The following is a 21,913-nucleotide window of genomic DNA, read 5'->3' as shown; positions in this document are numbered from 1 at the left end:
AAGTATAAAAGACATCCTATAATAAAGTTTTTATTTAAAAATTATATATTTTTATTAAACTGTTTGTGTGTATGTGTACAGGTGATCAAAGAGGCAAGATGAGAGAGTCTAGTTACAGGCAGCTGTGAGCCACTTGCTGTGGGTGCTAGAAACTGAGCAGAGTTCCTATAGAAGAAAAACGAATGCTGTCATCCATGCAACATCTTTCTAGACTTCTGAAATTAAATTTCCAAACAAGGAAACTTGTATCTGGACAAATTTTCTTTATGCAATACTCTTTCTTCTCATGAGTTTAGCCAACACACACACACACAAAGTATATATATATATATACTTTGTATATATATATATGTATATATATATATATATTACATATGTAAACTTTTCCTTAGCTTTTTTCCAAGCTGTTATCAATTCCTATCCTGTCTGAAAGAAAAACCCAATATTCCAGTTTTGATGAAGAAATCTAATCTTTATTTCTATGATGTTAGCACAATATACTCACACGATAGCTTTGATCTGTACTTAACAAAATACATTTATAGCACTTTACAAACTTTATCAGTTTGGAAAACATTGCATAACACAATACTTCATATATATTATATATTCATAATTTTATTTACTTTAAAAAGATAATTAACTCTCTTTATTCAATACTTTATCAATAAAGCACAGCCTAACAAAAGAAGAAGTGCTCTCATTAGCAAATAAAATAAATAGAACACTAAGAAGATATACCACCTGTTAGTCTGATTTATTTTAAATTAAGGTACCAGTGGAATGTAAACAAATTTTTGTAATTATTTATTTTTTACAAAAGATGTGTTATCAAATATACATGCAGAGGTCTGAATTCTAGCGTCTATCATTATATTTCCTTAACAATGTGGTACAATTTGTTAAGTCATTAAAAACTGTAGCCTTTGGCACTTTGAGTAGAAAAAGAATATATCAATAGTATGTAAAGAACAAAAACTCAATGACTAGAGAAGTACTTTAAAATCTTTTTGTTAAGAAATAGGAAAGATTAGGAAATAACATACTGCACCTCAAATACTGCAGCTTGGTTTTTCTTCAGAGTACTAAAACCAGTCCACCCTTCCCTCCAGGAACTGGCCAGGCCAGCGGGGACATTGTGACAGTGGTGGCATAAGACGTGGGGAAGGCAACATTTAACTCCCACCTCCTTCTCTGAGAAGGAAATTGCCAGAAGGGTTACGGTTGAGTCTGTATTTTATTGCCAGAGTTTTCAATTCTGCTGGTTTCAGCTAAATTCCTAGTGCCTTGGGAGGTTGAGTGTTCTAAAAAGCTCTGCCCTTTGAATGTGGACGCTGAGAATGGATGATATGACTCCTTGCTGGACAGCTGTTGTTCCCATTGAAAACTGCACTGAGTTCAGATCAACCAGCTCTGCTGTTTGCTTTTCTTCCCTCTTGGCAATCATCAAGTATACATTATAATTCTTAAGATACAGCATAAGAAAAGGTTTAATACCAATTTTCAAGAATTAAATATCTCTCCACTTTTTATATGTCTAACTTGGAAAAAAAACACTTCAAAATATTTTGTTGTTATCTTCTTGCTATCAATACTATGGTTTCCTTTGATTTAGGCTCAGAGTTTTAGATTCAAGACAGGCAGCCAAAACTGCCAATTGCCGAGTACACTCTAAGTACAGAGCTGTGTCTAGACTGATATTTTGAAGATAAACTTTCTTAATTTAGATGCTTCTATTTATCAATTAGCCTTTTTTCTAGATTCCTACGGTTGCCAGGGGAGAGTCAGGCTCACCTCTCTGTGGCTCCAATTGATAATCAAAACAATGCAGAAACAAAATGCCCTGGAATAAAATGGAGTGTTGGGATTACTTACTGATGTGGTAACCTATGCCATCCTGTTGGAGACATCTTGAACTTGACCAATGTATCTGGCAACGGAACCCACAGTTTCAACCGTTGGCTCAGGTTTATGACTTCACAGCAGTGTATTTTGCACAAGGAATGTAAATAGTCACTTTTGCTTTCTTAAAATAGAAGAACATATGTTCAACCTCAAAAAAAGTAATAAAGTAAGGAGAAGCCATAAAATCGAAAATATAATCACAGTAATTTTAAAATATTCTCTAAAACAATGTGTTTAAGTATGCAAATACACTCACTAAAAATGCCAGAAATCAGCATTACCAATACTTAAATAAAAAGCAGAAGAATGATGCAGAGACCTAGTTATCCTCTTTCACTGAAAACATTCCTACGGACTTTCAGATGTCGAAAAAAAAAAAAAAGCATTTTCCAAAGAAATGAATTGCACAGAACCCTTTCCAGTTTCTCTTCTTTTTTTTTTCTTGTTGACTGTGAGAGAGCTGCTACAGGGAAGCCACGGACGGTCTATTCTAACACAAGGTAGCCGGCATCTTCTTAATAAGGAGCATTTCTCCGACGAGGGCCTGCACACCACTATTTCACAGCTAGTAGAGTTTGAGAGTTTACACGGTATATGCACTTATGATAATCAGCACCGCCCAGTCTGCGCTTCTGGTGCAGAGTCTGCGAAAATGAATAATATATAATACTGCATGGCCTCTGTTGTTGGGGAAACCTGTGTGTGTTGGATTCCCCACAGCTAATTACAATGAAAAAAAATTCCAAAGTTGGCACATTCAGAAAGTCAAATACTATACATCAAAGGGATCTGCTTCGTCTCGATACACTGCCTGCTGCGAAGCCTCGGTGACAGGTCTTACGAACTGTTTGGATGATGAGATTAGCTCGGATCTTGCTTTGTGCTTTTCCTTTCCCTTGGTGTAAAATCGCCACAGTTTATGTGGTAGTTCGGTGAGAGTTCCAGGCTGATGGTGAACAACTTAGTTGGGCAAGAAGGCGTTCCAAATCCTCCAGAAAAAAAAAGGAAAGAGAAAGAAAAAAGGAAGAAGCCCCAAACCCACAAAACAAAAGAGCACAGGTAGGATAAATGTGTGGTCTTGGGGTGTGTGTGTGTGTGTGTGTCACCGAAATGATGACAAGACGGACCATCGCTCAATCCTTATAAGCCCGAGTGGGGGAGGTTCCTTTGTAGAAGATGTTTCTTGTGTTTTCAGGGCTGTTGCTTCTTTCGGGGATCAGGATAATGTTGCCCTTCCTGCGCAGGGTGGAGTCACGGGAGGAGGACACAGACAGCGTCTCTGAGCCTATCTCACTGCCCTCCACCGGCGTCACTCGGATGGTGGTGATGCCGTGGTGGTGGTGTTCGTTGCTGTCGATGTTGCTTCTCTTGCGATCTCCGGAACCAAAGCTGTCTTTGAGGGACTCGCAGCTCTCCGAGTCCCGGTTGAGGTCGTTGAGCTCGTAGGTTTGGCGCAGGCTGCTCTTCTCCGGAGCTTTCCACTTCCACGAGCCGCTGCCTTCGCCCTCGGTGGACGGGATCTGGATGATGGGCCTGTTATTCTCGGGGTGGGCCTCCACCCGCACGATGCCGCCCGGCTCGTGGTCCGTCAGGGTTTTGTAGCGGATGGAGCCTGTGCAGGTCACCGTGCTACCCTCAGCGTTCTTGGGGCTGCTCTGCAGCACGCCCTGCTGCTTGGACATGGCGATGACTTGCATGATACGCGGCTGGTTGTTGCTCCGGTTACAGGCCACCGTCTTCTCGGCAGCTTTCAGCCACTTGGCCCGGGCAGAGCTGCTCTTGGGCGAGGTGCTTATGTTTTCCTGGGTCTCCTCGGGGATGTGCACCAGTTGGGAGGAGCCGGGGCGGGACTGGATGGACACACGCGGCCCACCAGGCATGCTATTGTTGCATCCGGGGACCGTGCCAGGCTGGATCTTGAGGTACTGATTGCCAGGGACGTGATGGTCTCCATTCACCCCCACCCTTGAGGGCTCTGAGCTGGACCTCATTTCTATGGACCTGGGTGGAGACTGCCCTTCGGGCTCAGTGTCCATCACTTGCAGGGACATCTTGCGACTCTCGTTCTTGCTCTTCCACTGGGTAAGAAGCTGCTTGGACCGGGCAGAATCCATGGAGGCATGGATGCTCGCGTTTCTTCTCACTGGGTCTTCCACGGAGGGGGTGTTGGCTCTGGGCAGCGTGTTGCTGAAGGTCACCATGCTCTCCTTCCCCATAGGGCTCCTGGGAGTGATGATTTCTACATCAGCGTTGGCCCTCTTGAGATTTGTTAGGGAGCTCGCATCCCTGTGGTTTCGGTTGAGGATGCCCTCTGTGTGAGCGATCCCATCGCTGCTGCTACCATTTTTAGCTGATAAAACCCTGCTGGGGTCTTGATTGAGGTCTGTCAGTGACCTGAGGGCATCTCTATGCTGCAGCATACTGTCTTCACTAGGCAGAAAATTCCCCACGGCATACAGACCCTGGTGTTCAAGGGCAGAAAAACAGGTATCACACACTAGAAGGCGCTATTAATCATGGTTCTCCTAGAACTGAGACAGACACTGTGCATAAGCCACCACGGACCAATAAAAACGATGAAAAGTACAATTACCCGGGCAGGGCACAGTCTTTTAACTATCTAGCTCATTGAACTCACTGCTCAGAACTAACTGGGATGGACCAGAAGACATTGCCACACTGTCTGTGTTTTGAAAAGCAAAGATAGACAATGAGAGAACTAAGGGCATTTTTCTGCTTTCCAATTCATTTTTTTTTTTTCTGAACTCAGGAGCTTCTTTTTGAGTGACAGCCTGAAAAGCTTGAATGCTTTATGTTCCCTTCCATTTTCAATCTTACTTTCTGATGGCAAACAGAGGAGCTGCAGGGAAATAGAGAACAATGGATCATTCATAAAAATGCTGTGAGGTTCGGAAGTGAGGGCAGGAGACGTATACGGTATTGGAAATCACACTGCCTTTAGCCTTGCCTGTCTTCTTTAAACTTGACCTTCAAGTGGGAAGGTTGGATTAAATTACTGCTTTATACCAAATGTGAGCCATTTTTTTAAATTTAGTCTTTATATTTAGTCCATCATTTTTCATTTGTTTTAGATTTGGAAAAGGTTAAGTTTCTGTTTCAAAATTTTTACCCTAATTACAGGAGATCTAACGTCTGCTGGGTTTTCAGAGATAAGATGGCGAAGCAGTGTTTGCCTGTGGGATAATTCCAATTGAAGGTGGCTGGGTCTACTTTTAAAGCCTAAGTAACGCAGTTTCATGGTTTTAGCATTTCATAGCATGCTTGCACACTGAGGAGCAGCATTTGCTTAGGAATCATGTTTCAAATAGAACACATGCTCCCCCCACCTTCTGCGTGTGTGTAGACAGGATTTCGCTAGGTCGACCCAGTTGGCCTGGAATATGTTATGTAGATGAGGCTGGCCCCAAACCTGCAGCTGTTTACCTGTCTCTGCCTCTCAAGGGCTAGGATTTCAGGCATGTGCCACCATATTTAGACTGGTTTTTTTGAGAAGGTTTTGTTAGGTAGATCAGGCTGGCCTTAAATTTGCAATTCTCTTGCTTCACTCTCTTAAGGTTACAGGAGTGAACTCTGTCTGGCTATCCTATCAGTCTGTTCTTTGAAATACTGTCTACCCATGCTCTTGCCACCCAGACTTCCTAATGTTCTATTAATTGCAAATGTCCTATTACCTTTGTAAGTTTAGGGAAATCAGCCACTAAACGTGAAGTTCTGACCCTATTGTGTAATATTCAGTCCTCAGAATGGTAATATCGTTATTTGATTCTTATTTTGAAAGAAATATGGAACAAACCGTTATTATTTTTAATTAGTTAGCCAGTTAACTTCGGCGGTACTGGGAGTCTAACCAAGAGCTTGTGTGCTCTATGCCTGAGCTACACTTCTACGTTAATATCTTCATTCTATGGGTAAAGAATCACTTTTCTGAGTGGCTAGGGAGTGTTGAACTTCATCCCCACAGCCTTTGGGTTGGTTGTCAAGCTCACGGGAATGTCCAGGTACCAATGATTTTACACAGGTGCGATGGAAACGCATAAATGAAGGAGTGAGAAGCTCTTTTCCCTTTCCTTTGCCAGTCAGCAGTGATACCCTGGCAGGTGTGCTGTTACTACTGGCTGACTGTAATGTGATCACTTTCCTCTCTGCTGAAGAAAGCGCGTGAGAGGAAAATTTAAAGTTTCATCACTGGCTCTGCTTTTTTATAAAAGAGGAAATCGTTGCACACTTCAGCAGAAATATTTCTTTTTCATGATCTTTTATTTTTTATTTTTTGATCTTTTATTTTTAATTCCATTCTTAGAAGCACAGAGATCATGTGACTGAGGACTCTGGCTATGGGCAATGACTTTTATTTCTGCCCCTCTTGTTTTCCTTTTTGTTGTCTGTTCCTGTCTGTCACCTGCATATTAGTTATTCTTGGCTCTTTTTCACTCTGTGACCTGGCCATTTTGCATCCCTTGACTAACTACAATGATACGTTTATAAGTAATGTCCCTGGCTCCTGAAGGACTCATGACCCTTCTGTTCTTCAGACATAACTATTTAAGTGCCTTTTGAGTCATCACGAACCCCTCAAATGCCATTCTCTCCAGCAATATATTAGCTTGATTATTTACCTGCTCTACTAATGTGGCCATCATAAATCTATTCCTCCAAACTACAAATTTGGCTGTTAATTCTCATCCCAACACTTCCCCTTCTGTCCAGTTGCTCTTCCTTGTGTTTATCTTCTGGAATGATAATCTCTTCCCCTTGAATGTGCCTTCTACTTTCTTATCCTTAAGAAAATATTCTTTTTAAAAATCATATCATTTCTAGAAATGCTACTTGCTGTTCCTTTAGCAGTTTCTCATTTGCAAGGAACATCATCCAATGTTGTAACCATTCATTCTGATGACTTATTCTTACACGGTGAGATTCTGAGGGGTGCATCTTATTTTCCTTTGTTTTATGGAGGATGGCAATAGACAGATAATGAATAAGTAAGATGGATGAAAGTGTGAATGCATGACTGAGTTCAATAGGCACTACCAATTTACTTATAATGCAGATACTTTTCTTGAAGATATTTAGCATGTTTGAGAGATAAACAAATGATTAAAAAATCAGGAAAGTGCTACATTTGTGTTGTTGGGAAAATTATAGCATCCCTCCTTTTACTTTTCCCCACTTTCCTTATGCGTAAAATTTCAATGTGCATGGTATATCTCTCTGTGTGTTTCTTAAAGAATGAAATACAATAATTCTCAAATCAATTCTGGCTTATAAGAAGAAGTCATTAAATCACTTAATTGGAAGTAGAGTATAATTTGGCTTAGAATGAAGATGCACCCTAAGATTTTTCTCATGAATATAAAATACATCATGAATAGCTTATTGTACAAAATATTCTATGCATACCTTTCCATCTTAAACTGTACTTCACCAAATAATAATAATGTTATTTACCAAATACAGTGCGATTCCTCCTCCTATTAAAAAGCCACAATAGACATCGACTGGATGGTTCTTATACTGAGTTATCCTTGTTAGCCCACAGATGATTCCGCAGATGATAAATGTGAAGACCAAGAGAGGTTTCAGGAGCTTAGAGGAATCGGTTAATGTGGAATTGAAGTACATCTTTAAAAGGAGAGAAGTGGGTTAAGTGTGCTAGCAAGGCCATCGTGTTAGAGAAGTCCAAGCAAACAAAAAGTTCAACTCACAAGTCGGACTGACACACTCTGCTAAACTTTCTCCCATCCCCCTGGTCAGGGCAAAGTTCTGAGCCTGCCAAGGAGGGGGATGTATTGACGATACTCAGAATAATCACCTGATCTCTCATTTAATTGCAGGAAAGTTTGAACAACACTGAAGCAATATAGGTTTGGCCAGTGAATCCTAATCTCCCTCTTATTTACCACAAAGTTTTGGTTCATTTGTTTCACAAAAGAATATATAGACTGTGGTGTCAACCAAACACAAGGGCTCTAACACTTACCAAATTGACAGTGACCTAGAACTCACCATTGTCACCTAAATACGGAAAGCTATGTTCCTGCCTGTGCTTTTGTACCATTAATAAAAGCCCTTTGGTTTTGGTTTCTATAAAAGAAATATCTTAAAGATATCATAAAAGATATCATAAATATCTTCCCTCCAATGTCCCAAGGTTAAGCAAGTATTATGACTCTCTGTGAAAAAAATTCTTTGATTCTACCTTTTTTTTTTAAGTAGCATATGATAATTGCTTTAGATGCTGTTGTATTAAAGGGAGGCAGAACTAAATTATGATCTAATTGGTCTCCTGAAGGAAACACTCTTCCCTCAGCTTTTCTACAGGTCACAATTTAACAATGAGGAATTCATACTTACTGACACATACACAGCGGCGAAGGCAGCGAGGGTCGCGTGTTGGGACGGAAATGACTTCCTGCCGAAGGAAGACAGCCAGGTTACGCATTTTAGCTTGAATGTGCCACCAGCAACCTCAACAGCTCAGGGGGAGATTTTATACCCAAAGGCACAAGGCAAGAAGCAATAACCTTAATTTATCTTTAGTTTACTGAGAAAAACAGAGTGATTTACTACCCTCAGGAGCACTGCTGGTCATCATTAGCATTAAAGAATACGGTAATGTACTTTTAGTAAAAATTAAAATGAAACAAACTATAAAGTAAGTATCAGGTTGGCAAAGGAACACATGAGATGAACTCTGAAATGGGTTGGGAAGCATAACTACTCTTTGTTTACAACTGTATCAGCTCATTGTGAAAGTTCATAAAATATGGGCTTTGCTATTTTAAACTTTTTTTTTAATGCTCCAAGATAGTTTCACTTCATTAAATGATGAAGTTATTTTCCCATACCAGTAGATCTTAATGTATTTTTAGGCTGTAAAATGTATAAGAAAAGTCCAGTTTTAACAAACTGTTTCTCTGCTTAGCTCACTAAGATATGACTTACCTCTAAAACAACAGAGAATTTTCTCACACACAGAAAAGGACACACACACACACACACACACACACACAAAGGGATTAGAAATTTCTTTCAATAGGAGAAGAGTAATATATTATTGTTTTTATAATTATTTGATACTTGCTAATCAACACAAACAAGAATATACAGAAGAATTGAGAAAGAAAACAGGACACAGTTCTTCACCATAGATTCAAGATTACTGAATGGTTCATAGGAATTTGCTTTCTTGAGAAGTCACTAAATAACAAATCCAGTTTTCATGATAATTATTCAGTGTTCTGCATCTTTTCACATAATTTATTTTTAGTATCTCAGGAACGTTCTCTTGTCTTATAAGTTTATTTTACTTTGTTAATTGAAAAAAAATAATGCACTAGTAGTTTCTTGGGTTTTCATGTTCTTAACTTTCTGAAATGTAAAGTCAGGAGCTGTTTAACTGTTCATTCAAAGAAAAGAGATGTTACTCCTTTGTAAACTTGAGAAAAGCGAAGTTTATGTAATTTTAAAATAAAGATAAAGAAGCGATATAACACAGATGTTGGGTATTTGACATGAGTCTAATATGCATATTGACTGTCGGCAATAATGGATCATTAATACCGTAAACCAACTGTGGTAGAACACAAAGTATGAGTTTAGTCAAGGGTGGGCTTGTAACCAGAATGTGAAATAAAATTCAGAGACTTTAAGAGAAGGATTTGGAGCAAGTCATTAGCAGATGTCTGTGTTACAGTCACTGACGAGATTGTTGCCTTGAGAATACAAGTAAATAAAAACTGTTGTGACTGAAAATGGCATGCGTAGATGGTGCAATGACAGCATTATATGAATAATAGCATGGGATAGTGTTAAAGCTCTGTTTTTTTCAACCTGCCACTGTTGATAACTGTAAGGTCAGATCCTGAACAAATATCTTCCACGATGTAGGAATTTTCTTTGCAGGATACATTCAGAGAGGTGTAGTTTGGTTTGCACACAGTCAGAAAGTACGGTGCCTGATATCCTGTGGACAGCTGTATGATATCTGTAATGAGAGCCGTGGAGCACAGCCCAAACACGTGGACGCCTAGAAGGGAAATGGAAAACACTGTTACTGAGTTGATGGCCAAAGCTGAGCTTCTATCAGTGTTAATCATCTTTACTGCACACGCATACATTGTCTGTATACTATTATTTTCTCTAAGATAATTTTGGCAGATAATATAGACATTTTCCAAACTTCTAAGCTGATATTTAAGGGCAACATAGTAACATTTCGAATCGCTCAAGTAGTAAGTATACTATAGTAACCCTTGTTAATTGGGAGTACATCTTTTACATGTAAATATTTATTTTTAATCAAGTGTGCCTGTATGTAGGTCTGCGCACCTGTGAGTACAGGTGCCTACAAAGCCCGGAAGGACGTGCCAGATGTTGAGAGCTCGAGTTACAAGCAGTTGTGAGTGGCCTGATGTGGATGCTAAAAACAACATGGATCCTCAGCAAAAGTAATGGGTGCTTTTAATTGATGAGCCATGTTTCCAGTGTCTAAAGTCAGTTTTTAACATGATGTACCATAGGTCACTTGTAATCTACCTGGGGAAAGCTGAGGAATGATTAGAAAGGAACGGGCTGTGAAAAATGCAATAGAATTAAAAAAAACTTTTAAATTCATTTTGTTTTGTTTTGTTTTGTGATCAATCAAATTTATTCAGGCTACATCTGTATGATCATGGGTTTGGAACTGTTCATTGGAACCTGAAAAATTTACAACTAAGACAATGACTACCCCTGCCCCAGATCCATCAGTAGCTAAATAGTTCAGTAATGTGGAAAAGAACTTTTAGGAGGAGGAAGATTTGACCGGGATGGGAAGGAGATAAAAGCAAAGCAGGAGGTGAGAGAAGTTAGTATGCATTAAATCTATGTATAAGACTGTCAAAGAACAAATTCAAATTTAAATTTAAAGTTATTTAAATTTGTAATAAAATGTACACAATAAATTAAAAAAGAAAACTAATGTCAAAGTTCTGAGCATTTCTGTGTTGTTGGGATTCATTTCCTCACTATGGTCTATAATTCCAGGCATAGGTACTAAGCCCTCAGAATCCATATTCTCATTCTCTATGAAGCACAGTCCTGCTAACAATGCCAATTAAGCAAAGAAGGAGGAAAGCAGGCTTTGTCCTAATAACCAGCAGTAGGTATAGCCTGGGTAGCTGTGGAAACTGCTGTATTTGGTCATGATGTTATATATCTTGCCAAAATTCCAATTTTATCTTCTGGGACTAAACTCTAGGCTTGTTTGAATCTCTTGATTGGCTCATCTTGTGAGTAATTCCTTCTAAGATGTATCTAATCTAGAACTTGCCTCCCTCTCCCGGGCTGTCTGGCCCCCTGCATTTTTATTCTGGTTCAATTGCTTGGATACTGATACATGAGTTACTCACAGCAGTCATTCTGAGAGGCACCCCTTAACCACCCCTAGACCGAGAGCTGGTTGAACACACTGCCACAGCCCTAGTTCCTTTTTCGATGACACCAGGGATGTATGACACAGAAAGCTGATCTCTGTGTTCCAGTTCCTAGAAGCACGAATAAGGCCTGTTCTTCTTCTTCTTCTTCTTCTTTTTTTTTTTTTTTTTTAATTTTTGCGTAGGTGTGTGAGTATGCACAGTAGTGAGAGAATGCTCATGGAGATTGGGGAAGGTGTCAGACTTCCCAGAACTGGAGTTACAGGCTGTTGTAAGCTACCAAATATGGGTGCTCAGAACCTAACTCCAGTTCTCTGGAAGAGCAGCAAGCTCTCATAACTACTTAGCCATCTCTCCAGCTGTCCTGGGATTCAATTTTAAGAGTGTGTAAATAGATCACTGTCTGTTGAACACAAAGAATTGGCAGTGTGATATGAGACTTGCATGGCCTGGGTAAAGACTGAATAATAAAGGAATCAGCTTATTTTTATCTTTGAAAAATGGGATTCTTCAGGCCCAGGGAAGATGAGGTTGCTGACAGCATTTCAGAATACATACCTCTTTGTCCATAGAATTATATTCTATTATGGGAATGTATCTCTGTGTTCAGCTCTGAGTCTTTGAGTTCTATTACTTTGTCTCAAATGTTTCTAAGAAGACTGCTTTTTTTTTTTAACCATATCAATATTATGATAAGAAGATAACTTCAAAGAGCAGAATTTGGGGAATGATTTAGAGTCAGCATTTTTTTTGTCTTGGGAGAAAAGACTTAATTTAATTATTTATGAAATATTACATGAAGCTGCCAATTTCTTTTTGCTGACTGCTATCACATATAAGGTGAAATAATATAAGGTAAATAATATAATATATCAATATAATAAAATAACAAGGTAATAATATAATGCAAAAATAACCTTCTATTGCCTTATGGGAATGAATATAAAACATTTAGCTTGGTTTCTGGTATTGTAGATGACTGCTTAAATCAGAAGAAAAAAAGGTAAAAGACTACATTAATATGGTCCCATGCTAATTTTGATTTAGGTATTAGTATGATTCAGACACTGCCTAGTGAGGTCTGTAATTTTTTTATAGACTTAATAAAAAACTTAAGGTAAAGGAGAGGGATGAATAAGTGACTCTAACCAACAAAAAGTAATCATGATACACTGGTCTATGGTAACATTTTTATGCTCTGTGACTTCTGGATAAAACCACTAAGAAACAGACTCTCTTATGTGAATAAATTAATTTCTGAAGCATTAACGATGACCTTCTGACACTTATACTTCTTTAAAAAAAAAATACAGCATGGTGCCAAACACCTGTAATTCTAGCACCTGGGAGACAGAATCAGGAGGCTGAGGAGTTCAAAGCCAGCCTCAGTAACACAGTAATTTGAGGCCATTCAGGCAGGGCTACGTGGACATTGTCTCTGCTCCTTCCTCCTGCCTCTACTGTTTCCTTCTGCTCTGGGAAAATAAAAATAAAAACGTAAAACTTACACTTTGTGAAATTATCTTGAAGTAAATTTATGCTTGAGCCAAATTTTGGCAAAATGCCCTGAAATGTGTGACGTGCTAGCACACAAAACTGGGGCCATGACTCTAAATAATGACAGAGAGTATATTCTGTTTTTCTTTTAAAGTTTCATGTATAATGTAAAACTCACCACATACTGAACGTATACATCTAAATTACAGCTTTAAGGGCTTAATATCTATAATTAGACATAGCATTTCTGTGAGGAAAAGCATTTCCTTTCTTTTCGGCTGCTCACACCCACCAACAAATCTGACGGCTCTTCTGAGGAAGGAGTTGAAGTTGCAACCCCCAGCGTTGATGTTGGGCTCCAATCCAGCTCCGTTTCTTCTTTTGGAGAGGCAGCAGTATAAAATCCCTTCTCCCACCATGATCTGCAAAGGCCACATGGTGTCAGCGAGAGTATCACTATACCTATACACTAACACTTGTAAACTATGCGCCACCCCCTCACACATCGCCTATTCCACAGAGAGAAGATGTGTTTTTATCAACACTTCAGAAGCGTAAGCAATTTCTTCTGGGAATTTAACAAGTGTTAAAACCACCACCACCACCAACAACAACAAAAACCAGTGAGGCACCGTAAAGAGGCCTGGCTGGATCTTGTCTACTCCTGCACATTGGTCAAAGGTGTGAAAATATCTCAGAATTTCAATCTGATTACAGCAATGTGCCTTTAGCCTTTTGCACATCACACAAAGGGATTCAGTTCAGTCAACTACACAGACCGATTTTGCTTTAACTATGAGACTCTTGACATCAATCCCAAGATACCTTAGAGAAATTAAGTAAGTATAGAGTTAGGATCAGGAACATTTGACAAACAGATTTGGTCAGTTAAATGATTTTTAATTTAGCAGGTAGCTCAGATGTTGGCCACCACTCACTTGTGGCTACTAAGAACTGGAAATGTAGGCACTGAATCAAATATTTAATGTTAATAGTACTATATTAAAATTTTTAACCTAAATATAATTAGCCTTGAAAAAAGCACATGGTGAGTGGCTAGCCTATTGGAGAATGCAGATGACAGGAAAAATCTAGATACTTGGGTAGTCTTTCCCAGGGTTAAGCTTTCAGAGTACATGTTTACAGTAGATAAAGAACCGTACTGCAGTATCAGGAGCATTTTCAGATATAAACAGTGAGTTTGCTGCGGGACTTTAAGCAATATAACATCAGTGAAGGAGTTTGTTGTTACTTAGGTGCCTTTCCATTCGGGGAGTTTTTTTCTTTTTTAATTCTCTTACTATACCCTAACACGAATTGCATTACCTTCTATGTCATTCCTTTAGTACCTTGTCATCCTCCTTAGAGTAACTTTATTGAATTACGAGCTACTCATTCATTCAACTGTCTCTCCTTAATCTAGGACCCTCCAAGGGAAGAACCACTTCTTAGTTATCCTTATTTTAAGCATCATGCCTGAAAATATGAGATTTGTGTTTTTTTTAATATTTCTGTGTCTTTTTCTTTTTTTTAAACTTTTATTAGTTATACTTTATTCACTTTGTATCCCCCCATAAGCCCCTCCCTTCTTCCTTCCTAATCCCACCTTCCCTCCCCCTTCTTCACGCATGCCTCTCCCCAAGTCCACTGATAGGGGAGGTCCCCCTATCCTTCCTTCTGATCTTAGTCTATCAGATCTCCTCAGAAGTGGCTGCATTGTCCTCTACTGTGGCCTGGTAAGGCTGCTTCCCCCTCAGGGGGAGGAGATCAAAGAGCAGGCTAGTCAGTTTATGTCAGAGGCAGTCCGTCTTCCCATTACTATGGAACCCACTTGGACACTGAACTGCCATGGGCTACATCTGTGCAGGGGTTCTAGGTTTTCTCCATGCATGGTACTTGGTTGGAGTATGAGTCTTTGGAAAGACCGCTGTGTTCAAAATTTCCAGAAAATTTGAACACAGGGATTTGTGTTTTTATTGTGCTAACTACTCTGGAATTCTGAGTTGTTACTTATATACAAACAAGATTTGATTTGTGACTTTTATTTATAAAAAATATGTCAAATATTTGTCCCTAATATATTTCTAAATTAAATCGTGAAAGTTAGTGATCTTATATATGTAGAGTTGAGGAAATTAGGGTTTCAGGAGATTAATAGTCCCTCAGATACAGTAGGTCATGTCACTGTAATGACTATGAATGTACTCAGGTTGGGCAATGGCTAGGGTTAGATGTTTCTGGGTAAGCGTCTCAGTTCTCATTAAAATCTTATTATTTGTTTTACAAAATGCTTAAAATTATAGCTCCCCTAGTTATATTTAGTTGTTTAGGTAATGTGGTACACATATCATTGTAATTAGTGTTTATTTTCATATAAAATTTTGTTCTTCAAGGAATTTTGAAAATAAGCCAAACATAAGTATCACATGGTGCAATAACTCACTTTAAAGTCAATGGGGAACAGAAACGATAGAGCGAAATTTATCTCGTATCATTCAATACCGAATTAACTAAGTATTCTTTCTGACTAATACTCTCCAATGTTATTACTTCAAAGGAGACATGGGAATATGCTAGGCTCTCTGTTCTATATTTAACCCTCTACTTACACCAGTCTGCTCCAAAATCTAGCCAAGTGAAGCTGTATCTTGTCTTCCTATGCGCCAGGAAGAGCCCAGTTTTGCAATATGTTTATACAGTTACAAAGATGAAAAGAAAACCAGTGTTTTTGATGGTCAGAGATTAGAGTCTGTTAATTTTCACTTTTATGAATGGGAAGGAGGTAGAAGTTAAAGTTGTAGTAACAGTATAGACAGAATTATGATCCTTTAATGTCTCTGCTTGCCACAGAATGGATGCCGAGAAAAACACTTGTTTAGAGTGAAGGCCTTAAAAACAGAAAGAAAAATGACATTAGAATGAAGCTAGAAGAATTAAGTATATTTGGAGAGGGAGGAGTATCAGATTCTGTCATTTATCAGCAATGCCAATGCTCCTGTCAACACTGAGTTGTTCCCTTGGGGTCTATGAAACCACTGTGGAAGAAAAAAAATCAGATGGGTTGGAAGTCTTCAAGGAATAAACAACACCCCCAGTAATATGCAGTTCCTGATTTGCTTCTCTTTCTACTAAGAAGCGTTAAGGGTGGAGGCCGTTCAGAAATGCCCCATGGAAGGCGGTGGCCCCTTGCTCCCCAGGTCTGCTCAGTGAGAGGGTGGTAGAGCTCCTTCGATTTCTCAGGTCTTCAGGCCCGAACTAAAACCCTGGGAAACATCCCTAAGTTTTCTATTAAGAGTTTGTGATCAGAACCAAGGAGTCAATAGAAGTAGGAACATTGTGATAAGGACAACGTCACTGTCCCCAGTACAAGCAACAGTGTCAGGAGAAGAAGCATCATGTGATAAATAAATGGTCCTGATAGGGAACAAAACAATTAGGCATTTTCCAAGGGACTCGGTAAGATAGCTTAATGAATAAATACTTTTACCAGTGACTCACTGGTTAAATTGCACTCTTTTATTTCTTTCTTTGTTTTTCATTAGCACGCATACTATACAAACTGGGTCAATCTTTTGTTTTCTGTGACTGAACAATGCAATGTTGAGGGTCAATTCTTACCGTAATTGCAGGTCCAGCAAAAGCCAAGCTAAGCAACATGAGGAATGGAATGGCCTCCTGGGTTGGCTCAATGTATGGCATGCTGAGACTCCTGTCATAGCAACTGAATCCAGAGTGCACAGGTTTGAAGACATCTGTGAGTTCCAGAAAGTAGAGGCTAACCACCGATGATGCCAATATAGGCAACTGAGGGTGAAAGACACAGGAGACAATCTATTTTTGTAAATAGGACAAATGGAACCAGTACATCTTGAAGTTTGAAACTGGTGGAATTTTCCCCTTCTCTCATGGCCCTTCTGTGAGCACAATACATTCATAACGTGCTGTGGGGTTGACACTCACAGTATGCCTCCTGTTGTTCATCTACTTTACCAGGCTGCTCCCAGTCTGTCACCCTCTGCCTACTGTGACCACCTTTCTCTTCACGTACCAATCCTCTCTTCCTCTCCCCACCCCCAGTACCACTGCAAGGAGACTTCTGGAAATACTCCAATTCATTTCACTTCTCACCTTAGGCACCCTGTTGGTTGTCATTCTCACCTCAACCAAATCCAAATGTCTAACAAGAATGACATGTGAAGTGCTGCCCGTGGAATGGAACTTTCTGCAACATCCGGCCTTTGTCTCAGCTCCTGGCCCTTCTAGTGTCATGCTTCTACCATCCCCCAACTCAACGCTGACTACACTCAGATGGTTCTCCACACTTGCCCTCTGGGGGTCAAATTTACTCCTGCCCAAGGTCCTTTGCATGGACGGCTCCTTCCCTTCACGTCCTTTCCCTACCTCTTTTCATGAAGGGCATGTCTCCGTCATTAATAGCACAGTCCTGCACCCTCCAACTGTGATGGTTTTTGATCCACCCTCAACTTTGTCACTATCTTGATTTTTCTCAATAACACTTATTAATCAAAATTACTTGGCACTTTATGATATGTTAGCAAAATTAACAACTAACCTAATAAATTATTACTGAAATAAACACTTAAGGAATTGAGAATCTACCAAGGTTATTTATTGCTGAGTCCCTGGAGCATAAAACTATTACTAGAACATTTTAACAACCAATACAACATTTAGTATTTTTAATGGCCAATAAAAGCTTATCAATTAATGACCAACTGAATAAATGTGTAAACTTTAATGTATTACAATAAGTAGATTGGCATTATCAGATATAGAAAATAGAAAAAGTGCATGCCAACCAGTGAAATAAGAATTTCGGATTGCAGTCATTAATTGCAATTTCGAGAAATGCACTGAAATTACTCATTGTTTATCTGAGATTTTAATTTCAGTGGCCATCTGTTTGTCTACTCTTAAATTAATTACAGTGTAGCTTCTAAGTCCTTTTGTTTTGCATAATTTGTGAATATATTCTTTCATTCAACCTATAATGCTCCAGGTTCTCACTACACAGGTATCATACAGAGAAGATGGCAGATGCTTAGAGAGGGACCCACTCTCAATTAGCAAGAAAACGTGAATTCTTTCCTCATTAGCAGATCTGTTAAAGTCTAACAATACAGATTTATGTATTGTTAAAAAATGTTCAGTTTGGTGTTGGGAAGATGGCGTGGTCAGTAAACTGCTTGTTATGCATATGTAAGGATCTGAGCTGATCCCCAGCATCCATCCCATAAACACCCTTAATCCCAGAGTTTGGGAGGTAGAGAGATGAAGACTCCTAATGTGTATTACCAGATAGTTCAGCAGAATCAACTCAGTCCATTTTCAGTGAGAAGACCCATCTCAAGAACAATGAGGAGTAATTGAAGAAGACACACAATGCCAGCCTCTCGCTTCCACAAATATCCCTCCTCGCATGACCCCCTTCTTCAATTTAAGGTTTTGCTGTTCGTTGAATACAGAATATTTACATAACTAAACCAAAAAGATTTTTTTTAAGGAGAATATTTTTAACCAGTAGTGTTTTTTAGTTATTTGTTAAAAAAAAATTTGAAGATAGAACCACACTTTCTATTTCCAAGAAGTCTGTCTCTCTCTCTCTCTCTCTCTCTCTCTCTCTCTCTCTCTCTCTCTCATAATGAAGTGGGCACTGGGTTTACTGTAAAATTAGTGATGGATGGTGATTAATCTGGTTTTGTCTTTCTGGTTTTCAAGTGAGTTGTTTTCCCAGAACAAACATTACAATGAAATATTTATGTTTTTTCTTTCCATTATTATTGGATGACTCTAAATAGCTGGCTATTTCTTCACACAGTCTATTATTATTATTATCTATTGCAATATTGTAATCTACTATTACTGGAATAGTAATTTTATATCTTGATCAATAAAGCAGCTCTTTTTGGTATTTCTGAGTGACAGAAATGTCTGTTTTAATCTACATCAATGTATTTTTATCTTTAATTTAGCAAATTTATCACTTACTATATGCCAGATAATTTTCTGTTTTGGAAATTAATTCATTAATTTTTTTCTCCACTAGTAGTATCTTATTTTTTTATTAATTACACTTTATTCACTTTGTATCCCCCCATAAACCCTTCCCTCCTCCCCTCCTAATCCCACCCTCACGCCCCCTTCTTCATGCATGACCCTCCCCAAGTCCACTGATAGGGGAGGTTCCTCTCTCCTTTCTTCTGATCTTAGTCTATCAGATCTCATCAGGAGTGGCTGCATTGTCCTCTACTGTGGCCTGGTAAGGCTGCTCCCCCCTCAGGGGGAGGTGATCAAAGAGCAGGCCAGTCAGTTTATGTCAGAGGCAGTCCGTCTTCCCATTACTATGGAACCCACTTTGACACTGAATTGCCATGGGCTACATCTGTGCAGGGGTTCTAGGTTTTCTCCATGCATGGTACTTGGTTGGAGTATGAGTCTTTGGAAAGACCTCTATGTTCAAATTTTCTGGTTCTGTTGCTCTCCTTGTGGAGTTCCTGTCCTCTCCAGACCTTACTATTTCCCACTTCTTACATAAGATTTCATGCACTCTGCCCAACAGTTGGCCATAAGTCTCAGCATCTGCTTTGATAGTCTGCAGGGCAGAGCCTTTCAGAGGCCCTCTGTGGCAGGTTCCTAACTTGTTTCCTGTTTTCTTCTTCTTCTGGTGTCTATCCTCTTTGCCTTTTGGGATGGGGATTGAACATTTTAGTCAGGGTCCTGATTAGTTTCCTTAGATGTACAGATTTTAGTAAGTTTATCCTATATTACATGTCTATATGAGTGAGTATATACCGTGTGTGTCTTTCTGCTTCTGAGACATCTCACTCAGGATGATCCTTTCCAGGTTCCACCATTTACCTGCAAATTTCATGATTTACTTATTTTTCATTGCTGAGTAATGTTCCATTGTGTAGATGTACCACAATTTCTGCATCCATTCTTCAGTTGAGGGGCATCTGGTCTGTTTCCAGCTTCTGGCTATTACAAATAAAGCTGCTACAAACATGGTTGATCAAATGTCCTTATTGTGTACTTGAGCCTCTTTTGGATATATGCCTAGGAGTGGTATGGCTGGGTCTTGAATTTTAACTCATCTGATTTGCATATTGCCAAGACAGTGGATAGGTATTGTCGTCCTCATTTTTTTGCAAGTGATAAGTAGTTATAACAGTAAGTTGCAGAGTTAGATTTTGAACCAAGCTCATTCCAAAATCTTAAGTATTGAGCACTATTTTATAGTCCTTTCCAAAAATTAAACAGAAATAAATGGTTTATATAATGAAATATAACTAGCATCAATTTCAGGGATTATTGTTAGCTTATAGTTGTTCTGTGTTTATTACTTTTTAGTTAAAATATTCATTAATTAGTCTAAACAGACTTTATCTTATATATGTTGCTTCTTTAAACTTGGAAATTTTTTTTTTCTATTCATTTGAATCCTAACTATTCTACTCTTAACCAGATTTCTCCATACACTTTCTTTTTTTTTTTTTCTGGAAAATTTCTCACATTTTCTATATGCCTTTTGCACATGGGAGTTGGATTTGCAATCTTTATTGTCTATCCATTTAACATTTGATGATTCATTTTTTTTAATTCCCATGAATTTATAAGGTGCCTCCTTAATGTCTCCTGAAGAAAGGTGAGCACAGTTTTTTCAATATAACCAATCTGAAAATGAAGCTGGCCTTCCTTAGAGCAGAGACATTCCCCATTGGACTTTTGTGGATGGTTACTTTACATGTAGACTATGTTCAGATGTGATGGTGAAGACATAGCCAAAGAATGAATTTTTCTGTGTGTGCACATGGGAAAATGGGAAGGAACACTGAGAAGTTTGCCAGGGCAGTAGAACCAGAAGATTTGGATGGCTTTCAAGCTACTAAGAGGTTCTGGTTCCAGTATGTTCACTTATATCTGAGATGACCTTGGAAATAATTTTAACTTTCAGTTTTCTTATCTATGAAGTTAGCTACATTGGGAACACCCATCACTGCCAGTCAGTTGACAGGATAAAATGAGTTATTGCAAACAAGATGACACAGTATCTGGAACAGAGATTGGTTTACTTTGGTCCCCTCATGCACATTTTTTTTCTGTCCATAAATTTTGCTAACCATGACTTAAATTAAGCAGAAAATGTAGGGATAAATATGCAAACGCTTACAACAAATTGTAGAATATGTCCCAATTTTTTATTAGTGTTGCTAATGTCTCACTATGCCTAATTCCCAAGTTAAACCTTATCATAAGACTGTGTACAAAGAATTATGCATACAGGGCTCTTATAAACAGGTAAGGTAGATTCAGAATTTCCTAAAATGAATCCTCTGCAGATAAGGGCTGGCCATTGTCTAAAAATGCCCAATGTGATCTTTTAATGTTAGCATTATACTTCCCGACTCTCACCTTAATCCCCTAGCACATTTTAAAGGAAGTTACTGCATGCTGGCTCTTTTGTATTAATATGCTATATAATAAGTTTGATGCTTTCCTAAACTAAAATCTTCAAGCTGTAGTCTAATCTTACTTTCTATATTGCCTTTAATGGTTTCTAATATCATAATGTCTTCCAAATAGATGCACACACATAAACACCCACAGACAACAAGTTAACATGTGAATTAAAATAATTTCTATTACACATATTTAAGCCTTTTTGTCTCTCTTATATTAGCCAAATTTTGTAGCTACATTGTAGTTATCTGTGTTTTAGTAGAAGCTTGTTTTAAACCCTTTACTTGTTTTCAAAATTAGGAATAATTTTCTATCCTTTTGATGTTAGTGTCTCCATTTTTTTTTCTTAAAATGTCATTTAGTTTCTGTCATTTTCATTTTTTTGGTCTTTTACCACTCAAGTACAGTGAAGTAAATCACAGTATTTTTTTCTGTCATACTTGTCTCCAAAAGTATCTTTTCATCTTTGAGATGCTTAGCAACAGAAGTTCCATTTGAATGCATGAAAGTTAACAGGTGAGATGTGTTAATTTGAGCGCACATATATAGAATTTTATATGCATGTGATAGGAAACAGACTTTGATAGCATTTA

The 21,913-nt window shown here is 38.6% G+C and overlaps 1 protein-coding gene across 1 annotated transcript in view; it reads right to left on the bottom strand.

Moving 5' to 3' along the window:
- Window positions 1–451: 451 nt before the first annotated feature.
- Window positions 452–21,913, bottom strand: part of Plppr4 (phospholipid phosphatase related 4) — a 37,098-nt gene continuing 15,636 nt past the window's right edge. The window contains 6 exon segments of the mRNA XM_021655442.2: window positions 452–4,367; window positions 7,375–7,548; window positions 8,281–8,338; window positions 9,760–9,955; window positions 13,132–13,261; window positions 16,458–16,643. Of these exon segments, the coding sequence (XP_021511117.1) occupies window positions 3,039–4,367; window positions 7,375–7,548; window positions 8,281–8,338; window positions 9,760–9,955; window positions 13,132–13,261; window positions 16,458–16,643 (2,073 nt within the window). The 3' untranslated portion in view covers window positions 452–3,038.

The sequence above is a fragment of the Meriones unguiculatus genome, chromosome 10 (assembly GCF_030254825.1).
Source record: "Meriones unguiculatus strain TT.TT164.6M chromosome 10, Bangor_MerUng_6.1, whole genome shotgun sequence".
Classification (NCBI taxonomy): Eukaryota; Metazoa; Chordata; class Mammalia; order Rodentia; family Muridae; genus Meriones; species Meriones unguiculatus.
This window is presented reverse-complemented; position numbering and strand designations above follow the sequence as displayed.